General features: G+C 38.0%; 1 protein-coding gene across 1 annotated transcript; it reads right to left on the reverse strand.

The window, feature by feature from the left end:
* Positions 1-1,101: 1,101 nt before the first annotated feature.
* On the reverse strand, positions 1,102-7,491 carry LOC122639244 (disease resistance protein RUN1-like). Its single transcript, XM_043832065.1, has 5 exons — positions 7,328-7,491; positions 3,790-4,888; positions 3,363-3,671; positions 2,265-3,125; positions 1,102-1,596 (listed from the first exon to the last, which is right to left on the reverse strand). The coding sequence occupies exons 1-5, from the start codon at positions 7,489-7,491 to the stop codon at positions 1,102-1,104; spliced, it is 2,928 nt and encodes a 975-aa protein (XP_043688000.1).
* Positions 7,492-10,876: the final 3,385 nt, after the last annotated feature.

The following is a 10,876-nucleotide window of genomic DNA, read 5'->3' on the forward strand; positions in this document are numbered from 1 at the left end:
AGGATATATACTATAGCATACTAAATGACATTAAAAATAGAGAAAATAAAAAATAAAACATGGTCGACATGCTCGCCATGGCAACCATGTCGATATATCGACGTGACACCCCTCCACCGACTTGGATCGCCGTGACTCCATGACAACTATGATCCCTTGGTTTTATTAATAATCAGCTTTTTTTTGAATGATTTTACCCTTGAACTCAATACAAAATATCGATCCAGGATTGACCAAGCCAATACCGATACAATCTGACCTATCCAGCCAATCCGATACCGATACCTCATTCCATGTACTGGAATGTTCATAGTTTGATCCAATTCTATCTTAATTTTAGAACACAAATAGGGAGAAAAGGCCAATCTGATGAAGCATGATCAGTTTTGCAATTATATATTCAGCCTAGGGTTTAAAATGTGCAGATCCTTTCATCAATGGGTTAATGTGTTAGGAAATGACAACGGAGGAGAATAGCGATATGCAAAAGAAAAAGACAAAGAGAAAGCACAAACACAAACACAAGCGCCTTTGGCACTTGTAAATTAGTAAACCTTGAGTCTTTGTCTTTTGCAAATTGTTTAGGGAGGAAAAGAATGCTACTTGATTCCATGGCCACTGTGCCTAGACACAAATAGGTACGAAATGACTGCCCCACCCCCATGGAATTAAAGGCGAAAATCTCTCCCCCTTGATACTAGTTCATGTGCTCCCATTCGACCCCGTGTTGGCACAAGGACCATGCGACCAAATATCATACTCTTGCCCTTGTTTTGATTACTCCTCTTTGGATTATAAAAAAAATGGCAATATAGTGCTCAACCCAAAATGGCATATCACAACAACAACCTCTTCAATCAACCTATATTGACTTAAAAATTATCCTTTCTGGATTTGGCCATAAGAAGTACATCCAAGTTCCTCCTGAGAAGCAATTATTCTCTTCAGTTTATGGGTCAATCTGAAGAAAATATCCAATAGCATAACTTCGCAACCCATTTCCTTATAAATTAAAAGAAAGAAAGATTACCGAAAGCACAACCAAAATACAAAGAATAATTTATTGCCAAAGAAAATGAAAATCCAAAATATTATACATGCTTAGAGGGATTCTTCGGAATTTTCCTCGAAAACATTCTCAGGTTGTGAAGCATAGAAGAACTGTACCCCAATTTTCTTCACCCGAATTCCGCTGAAAGTTAAATTTCTGTCGAGTGAAATATTGATAGTATCTCCATACCCAGCAATTGATTTCCAAACATAATTTGGTATCATAATCACCCAAGTAGTCCTTTCAACATGATCAATTGGAATTTCATTTTCGTGCCTCCATCTAAAATTCTTTGATTCATTAACAATTGTAACTGCTTCATTAGTAGAGCATGGTCCCCATTGTGTTGTGGATCGCGTAAAAATAAAGCATATAACCAACCCTTGAATCTCCTCATTGTTATGAAGTTGAGTAACCTTACAAGATAATGAATCTGGCTTTATCCATGAATTTGTCTCACTTTGAAACTCAAACCACTTCGGAATCTCATTGCAACCAAAACAGATGTCACAGATCTTACGATTTCCAAGGTCTTTAGATATGTCCTGTCCATGAAAAAAAAAAATCATGTTATTTATAGAAATAATATTTTTTTGGGTGAATTACACATCACTCTCTGGGTAGTATTGTAAATTTAATTCTAATGTTCTAGTACCAGGGTAAAATAGTCATTTCACACCAATAACTAACAGCAGACTAACACCGTTATTGTAGAAGGGGACAAATGAGCATTTTCAAAAACTAGGGGGTGATTTGAGTTTCGTTTGAAAACCAGAGGTGACGTATAATTTACCCTACTTTTTTTGGGGGGGGTGATTGGGGATCAGTCTCAGATGCCGGAGTCAATCAAGAATTTACTTCAGCTTGATTGATTCTGATCCAAATTGGCCTATTCCACCCATGGTTTTAGTGCATGGTATCGGAACGGGTATCGGCAACACGTAAAATCGATACGATACTGATATGGTATCGGCTTGGATCGGTTGTATCGGTCAAAATTACCCCTGAAATTCTTTAAAAAATGAGTTTTCTGGTCATTTTACCCCTTGTCTATACCGTGCTACCAATACGGATTCAGCACGGTATCGATATCGGTGACTAGCAAAATCGATGTGTATTGCCCGATACGAGCGATACGATACCGATACTTAGAACCATGATTCCACCAATCCAATTCTGATTCTTGAGAGAGATAGAGAGAGGGGGGACGAACCTGAAAGATTCTCTTATTCACAAAACTTTTCAAATTGCAGCAATTACTTAATTGTATAGTTGTTGCAGACTTCAAGAACTCTAAGCCTTCAATTTGAGTCAGCTTCTCACAACATGAAAGAAGTAGCATCGTTAGGTGCTTCAAGTTTGAGAGATTTGGTAATCTTTTCAACTTTCTGCAACCTGATGCATTAAGAGAATGCAAACTTGATGGAAGCATTGGAAGTGTTTCCAGTTTCATGCAATTGCTCACCTTCAGAGTTTCAAGTTTTGAAAGATGGCCAATGCTAGATGGAAGTCTCTCAAAGTAGTTCACAGATAGATCCAATGACTCCAAAGAATTTAACATCCAAAAATCATCAGGTATATCATCATTTCTTAGCTTGCAATGTACCAGAGTTAAGTGTTTTAAGGAGCAGCAACCATAAAATGAAACTGAAACTGGAGCATCTGAGTATTGTAATCCATATTTCCAAACATGACTGTAAGTGGTAAGGTTCTTTAAAAGTCCAAAAGAATAAGGTAGTTCAACTATGGCCGTTTGTCTTGCATCAAGCACTGTTAAACGTTTCAAGTTCCCGATTCCTTCTGGCAGTTTTTCAATTTTTGAGCAATAAGAAATATCAAGTGTTTCAAGTGATGCCAATTTACTTACACTGCTTGGAAGATTCCTGAGTCTTTTGCATTTCTGTAGATCCAAGTTTACAAGTTTCTTAAGATGACCAATACTTTCATCAACTTCAACCAATCTTCTACAATCATTGAGAATCAATTTCTCAAGATTTGGGAGCCCTGAGAAGTCCGGCGTATGGGTTAGGTAGGAAGACTGACTAAGATTGAGGTCCTTCAACTTTGAGAGATTCTGGAAGAAATGGGAAAAATTAGTTTCCACAAATAACATGATATATAAAAACAAGGGAGAATGTTTTCTGTGCCGGTGGCGCAGGCTGCATCCAGACACATGGGGGTTAGATGAAATGATCACCCTACCCCTCCCCCTGAATGGCAGGCCCATGAGTCTGGGTGCAGGCTGCGCTGCAGCACAAAGAACATCAACCCTAAATACAAATTTAGGAAAATTCACAAAATTGTGGCATACCTTGGTTCCCTTCCAAACTTCTTTGAGTTCGCTGCCTTGCATGTCAAGAATAACAAGGTTCTCTAGATGAAAATTATTTGGTATATATTGGAAGGGGAATCCTTTCCAACTAAACCAAGCTAAGTTTCTGAAACAAAAATCCCGTTTCCAAAGAGAATGTGACCCATCAAAACTAATGTTGTTGAAAAAACCATTAACTTCGAGTAATCTTAAATTAGGCATTTTAGAAAATCCTGTAGTGGTCAACAGGCTCTCTTCCAGTGTGTCATCAAACATGCCTAACTTAAGGCCTTCAACTACATTAGTTCCCTGATAAAAGAGAGAAATTAATAACAAAAGGGAAATGCTAAAAATTACAATATTAAGAGGGAATACAAATTTACATATTGTGATAATTAAAAGAGTAATTTGTCTTATTAGTACTTACAGTGAGGTTTATCAATACATGTGCAGCATCGTCAAGGTCCCATAATCTACTACGTTTTCCAGGCTTCCGAGGTGACTGTTTGCGAACAATTTCCTTTCCCATGTCTTGAATCAGATCATGCATACTTAGCTTGTTTTCTTCATCAATTGTTATCAGAGACCTCTCTGTGAGAAGTCTAATTCCAGCTTCTCCGTCCAAATCACAAGCATCTAAAATTGTAATTACAAAATCTCTATGTTTTCCAATAAAAAAACATGATACATCAAGGAATATGGTGCGAGTAGAAACATTTAATACTTCATAACTTATTCTAAGTATTTCTAAAATCTGACCATTGGGTATCTTTCTTAGTTTCTTCAATTCACTTTCCCACTCAACTGGACTTCTTTTGTATAAAAGAGAACCCAAAATCACTAGAGCCAATGGAAGGCCCCATGCATAATCTATTACATCATTGGAGAGCTGCACATAGCCTTCTAATGGATGCTTTTGTTGAAAGGCGAGCCAACTGAAAAGCTGAAGTGATTCTTTTTTATTCATTGGTCCGATTCTATATTTCTCATCCACTGCTAGCCTATTTAGCAATTCTTCATCTCTAGTAGTTAGGATGATTCGACTTCCAGGACCAAACAAATCATGTCCTCTAACCAATTTACAAAATTCTTCCATTTTTTCCACGTCATCAAGAACAATAAGAACTCTAGTAGAACATAAAAACTTTTTGATAACAGTAATTCCACCTTCCTCGCAGTACATATCTATGTAATTTCTCTTCAAGATGTCAGAGATAAGCTGGTTTTGTATCGGAGCTAAACCCTTTCTTAGGTTTTCTCTAACATTAGCAAGAAAGCTACTACCTTCAAATTTCTTAAACATGACATTAAAAACGGCCTTCGCTATAGTTGTCTTACCTATTCCACCAGAGCCATATATCCCTATGATGCGAACAACATCCAATCCACCACCATTTAGCAAACAACTTATGCGCTCAATGTGGGAATCTAACCCAATTTTTGGATATGTTGCAACATCTAAGTGTGTCATGTTTACTATTGTCAACACTTCTTTAACAATTTTCTTTGTAAGCTCCGCCTCATACCTGACCAATTTGATACAAACAAATTAAGAAATAAAAAATGCAACAAAACTTTAGGTACAAAAGCAAGAAGACTGCAACTACAATGAAGCATGAACTAAATTTGCAGGTTAAGGTTTTACTAATGAAATATTGGTAAAAGGATTCATCAAATCCAAACTATATAAATATGGTATTTCTTTGTTGTCATCAAGGTGTTGAAGTTAAAAGGTGTAACCTTCTCTTTAGCTCTGTGTCTTATTTCTAGAAGTTATTTTAATTAACGGTAAAAAGGTATTTTCGAAATAATTTGAAAATGACTTACCATTATATCACTTTCAGTATTTGTCATTGTCCATGTAAAATGACATGATTTACCCTCATGGAACAAAAAACATGTGTTATAATAGAAGGGCAAAATAGTGAGGTTACAATCTGATTGTAACCAACTATTGTGACAGTAACATTTTATATATATGAAAATCGTGCAAGACAATTGCAATTCTGGAGAATGATATAATGGTAAATCACTCTTCAAACTACTTGAGAATTCTTTTTTACCTTGACCTAAAGAAATTTTGAGACAAACTGATACAACTTTTAAGTTCACCACTTTGATTACTTATAGATGAACCCTATTATAAATGTTCAGTTATCAATTAAGATTTTCATATACAACTATGCCATTCATCAAAACTTTCTTTGGAAATAGGGTTCCATCATGCAAAGATCAGAAAACTTCTTCAATCATACTTTATTGTCTTACCCAAAAAGAAATTATTTATTGTATAGCATTCCTATGAGTTAATCAAAGTTTTTTTTTTTTTTTAATAAAAGATTTAAAATTAAAACCGAAAATGAGTTCTAATGGTTTAACCATGATTTTAAATATTGATATCGTATCAGCGTATTAGCCAATAAGTATTGGTATCGGCCTCCAAATATTATCAGATGGACCGAGCAAAAAAATGATTCAAAACTGTAATTTCTATCAGTGTATATGCATCGTATCGACATCAATCGATATTGCTATATACACTGATACCGATACTTATAGCTCTTTTTTTTTCGGGTAGAAAATACCGATACTTATAGCTATGGGGTTAAATAGAAAGCATTGACAAAAATGAAAGCCCGCCCATGCATGGAAGGCGCAGAAATGAAGTAGGTCACCAGAATTCATAGGTGCCCCCTATGAATGGGGTCCATAGATTTAGGGATTGGGTCAGATCGGTTGGCGTGGCTAACTTGGGATCGGTAGTTCACTCCAATCCTCTCCCCCCCCCCCCTCCCACCATGGTTTTGGGCATTGTGATTGGATCGGCAGTAAGGTCAATACCTGATCGATACTCTATCAATGGTTTTAAAATAAAGGAGGGCAAAAAGGTCTAACAAATAGGTATTTTAACTTTTAAGGGGCAAACCAGTCTGATTCGGCCCAATACAATCGATTTGTATCGATATCAATATTGGTATCAATGGCGATTGGTATCAGCACACCCCTCCAATCATGGTTGGAGGAATCAGTATCGTATCGGTATCAATGGAGACCGATACTGATTTCTGACCGATCCATATCGTGGATTGGTACGGAATAAGGGGGAAAATGAAAAATAAAAAAATCCGATTTATTGAAACATACAGGGACTTGGGTACTCTGTTGCCCGAAACAGTGTGTAGCGCACATCCAACGGGCTGCATTGCTGGTGAGGTGTTGGGTTGCATGCCCAAGCATTGCGGGCCGTCGGATGATGCACTTACACACTGTGTCGGGTTATAGAGGAGCCCCACACAACATACAGGGGTAAATCTGTCCGATGCATACCGATCTGGTATCAGTTGAGAGTCTCGAGACTATTATTCCATACCAATCCCCAACATTTGAAATTAAACTCGGATTAAACAGAAATATATCCAAATCCAAGTCTAATCCCTAAATGCGAAATCCATGATAGATAGAAATCAACTATAATTAATTTGAAAGGTTTCGAACACGGTCGTGTAAACCGGGTACGTAACTTTTCCATCTTTTACATTTTGCTTTTCTCCAAAATTACCTCCCTTTACTTTTTGCTTTTCCCCAAAATTACTTTTCATTCACAATTTTTTCTCTCTCCTCTATTATCCTCTCTCATCCATCAAAGGAAAATTGCAAACCCTTCTCCCATGCTTCAACTCAACCCAGCTGGAATCAATCGCTAGATCTCAAGAAGCATCTTCGTTCTTCTATGATGTAGTGAGAAATGCTTCGTCCCTTGCCAGCCACACCGCTTGCACATTCATGGGGTGTACCAATTCGTTGTTGCAAACAGTTACTAGCTTCATCGAGCTTAGTCCTTACAGGCCTTTCCGAACCTATGTTTTCTGCACAGGGAAGGGAAGAATGTTCACCGTCAAGAACTCAGATGCCATTCTCCAATTGTTGTTTTATAGTCTTCAATTGGAAAATCGAGAAGCACTCACGGAAGTTGCTTGTAAAGTTTCAAGGACCATCTGCAATATGGGAACGAAATCTCAATCAATTTGGGGAAGGAAGATGTGGTTGATCTAGAGCATCTTCTACTGCAACTTCCTCTATCTTCAGCAGGTGCTGGTAGCAATGAGATGGGAGCAATCGAAACGTCCATCAAGGAGCTCGGATTGGTGAGTTTTGCTGTTCCCTGTCTTTTTCCCTTTCTTCCTTCCATAGCTCAGGCCATTTCTGTTGAGCTTCTTCCCACCCAAGAAGTGAACCCTTCTTCTCTGGATCCCAACTTGTAGATAGAGTGCCATAAGCAAGTCCAACCCCAGAAGTTCCAAAGGCAAGTGATGCCATCAAGAAAGGAAGCCAAAGTGGCACATCCCACACTTGTTGTTCGTTGAGTTCATCAAATACCTGTAACATTGCTAGACCAATTCCCATGGGAGAGCCCACGAAGAACAAGATTCGAACCATCATTCTCTCGAATATAACCTCTGGAATCGTATCGTTATCATCATCATCTTCACCATTATTATCTCTTTGGCTTCTCTTGTTCTCAAACACAGTAACTGAGTCTCCACCAAAACCTTTGGCTTCTGCTTGTAGTTTCAATGTTCTTTGAGTATTGATCAAAGGAATGTGTTTGGTGGTGGTGAAGAGGAGAGTTGGGCTTCTTTCTGTTCAAAAAGGGGAAGCTCTCTTAAGATGGAGAGGTGGAATTCCTAACCAAAACAGAGTTTCCATATTGTGAAGCTATCTGCTCTTGTTCTGCTACCAATCCATGTTTGTATTGTGAATGCAACATCAGAATCTTATCTAGAAACGATGAATGGTTGTTAATTGAGATATTTTGAACCTCTCTCTCTTCTTGAATTACTTGAATAGACTATTGTGGTTACCACTTTTTTTTTTTAATTGACTAAATTGTCCAAGATTAAGGAACAATAGGAATTTGTTCTCTCCTGAATTTGTCCCCTTCTTCTCTGGCTCCGTTCAGTTTGTTCCCAGATGATTTCAATGGCGGTCGGCGATTGAAGTTCTTGAATATTGATTCAAATACCTCGAGTTGATCCTCTGCCACCGGTGCTCCCTTTTTCTTCTTCTCCGTCTCTCGCAAATTAACGAGAATTGCTTCTGTAAGTTTTTTTTTTTTTCTGTAAATCTAAACTTATTTCTCTTTGTATATATAAAAATTAGATCTCATGGCCAACCTCAAAGTTTATCTCCATCAAATAGATCCTGCTACTGAAATTTTCTAAAATTGAGTTTCAGAACGATGTGCGCAAGCTCGTTGATTTGCTATGGTGGTCGAGAAGAGGGGAAGAAATGAAATGAGAGTTTTTTGTGACTCTCCGATCGCAGAGAGCGTCGCCGGCGGTGCTACTGCTCACCGTGTCGTACTTTCCTATTTATGGGCTTCTGGGTGAAATCAGTGGCGGTCGGAGAGACAGCGGTGGTGATGAGGAAGCTCGAATTGGGAAGATGATGGAATCGCGATGGGTTCAAGCTGGACTGTTAGGAAGGGATGTGTTCTTCGAAAAGACCACTTTTGTCAAGTGGTGGGAGAAACTTTCTTCTTATCTTTGCAATGGAACTTGAATTGCTGCACTAGTGCAAGGGGAGGGAAGGAAACTTTCTTTTTCTGCAGATTCGATTCACAGAGAGCTATAGAAGGGGAAAGGTTTCGATTTTGGTTTTCCGGTAGGCTCTCGTCGCTCCCGCATGTAGTTGCAGAGAGGAGGTGAATAGAGGAGAGAGAAAAAATTGTGAATGAAAAATAATTTTGGAGAAAAGCAAAAAATAAAGAGAGGTAATTTTGGAGAAAAGCAAAATATAAAGGGGTGAAAAGTTACGGACACGATCGTGTACGAAACCTTTCCCCAAAAAATAAAAATAAAAAGAAATCAACTATTGTAGCCAAATATACATACTAAACAAAGAACTGGAAGGATTATTTGATTATACTTACCCTTTTACAACATTTATTTGATCAGAGCCAGATAAATTCACAGCTTCCATGAGAGCAGCCCTCCACATCTTCACCTTTCCCATCTCCTTCTTGAAACTTTCTTCGTGTCTCATAAATGCCTCTGCATAAGTGTTTCTCTGTTCCCTGACATCCGATGGATCCACCTTGTAATAAACAGTCAGAATCTTTTCTATTCGGCCATCTTTTTTGCAATCGAGGATCTTCACCAGCTCACTAAGACACCAAATCGAAGAACCATAATTCTTAGAAAAGACGATAATGGCAATCCTAGAACCTTCGATGGCTTCCATCATCAGTTCTGAAGAGATATTCTCTCCTCTGTTTAGCTCTTCATTGTCTCTAAAGCAGTGAATCCCATCCCGAACCAACTCGTTAAAGAGGTAATCGGTGAAGTTTTTGCGAGTATCCTGACCGTAAAAACTCAGGAAGACATCATAAGTCCACCGACGGGAGGAAGAAGAAGAAGAAGAAGCTCCGCAGGTCATCTTGGAAGCCATGGACAATGCTCAAGTTCAGATGAAAGATATAATTATCTATTACCAAGTCAATGGGAATACACACTGGGTAAGGGAGATTGCTCGCCTACAACATTTTATAGAATTAGAAGAAACAACTCGATTAGAAAAGGGTTCCGTTGCTTCCGCACCAAGATCCAAATAAACAATTTAGTGAGTAGGTTCCAAAGTCAACGAAACCTCTTTTTAATCATCCACAGACTGTATCGTGGAAAAACAAGGCATTATCTTATCCTCTTTCAAGTCAAGCCACCACTATTATTGTTCCAGGATACTTGCGGCCCAAGTGTTCAAATTCTTCTTTAGCCTCCATTCCCCTGCCATCTCCAACAACAAAAAAAAAAAAAGGAATCATGGTTCGATATTTTGATCAGATGTAATATGCCTCTCTTAAGGTAAGAACTTCAGAGTTCATCTCTAGGTGGGTGAGAAAGGATCATGGTTCAAGAAATTGGTCTTGGATTTGGAGAATTGCCGGATCGGATCGATATTCGCAAAGGGATATCTCGATTCTTGGCCGATCCAATACCAATCCATTGATACAATCTAAGGGTAAAAGAGTAATAAAATTCAATTTTTATTAAAAAGCAATCCATCCAATCCGGATCGGAATCGGCCAAGACCGATCTCGATTTGTTTCCCAATTACTAAAACACTGGAAGTATAGATAATAGAAGGTTATGCAATCATAGTTAGGGATGCAAACGGATTGAATTCGGTCAGATAGTGGCATTATCATATTTGTATCCGATTATATTCGGACGGATTCGGATAATATCTTATCAGTTTTCGGATGGATTCGGATAATTTCCGGATAGTGATTTTTTTAATACAGGTTCTCCTAAATGGATATGAATATGGATCGAATACAATTTTTCGACTATCCGTTGACATATTTACCGTTTTTATGATGAGGGTTAGGGTTGAGACTTGAGAATTCAGTAACTACCCTTTCTTCTATTCTTCTTAGTCTTTTATTCTCTTACCTTTTTTACTTTTGATTTTTTAATAGATATGTAATTCCATGTATCACATTGCATAAAACA

The sequence above is a fragment of the Telopea speciosissima genome, chromosome 9 (genome assembly GCF_018873765.1).
Source record: "Telopea speciosissima isolate NSW1024214 ecotype Mountain lineage chromosome 9, Tspe_v1, whole genome shotgun sequence".
In the NCBI taxonomy this organism is placed as follows: domain Eukaryota; kingdom Viridiplantae; phylum Streptophyta; class Magnoliopsida; order Proteales; family Proteaceae; genus Telopea; species Telopea speciosissima.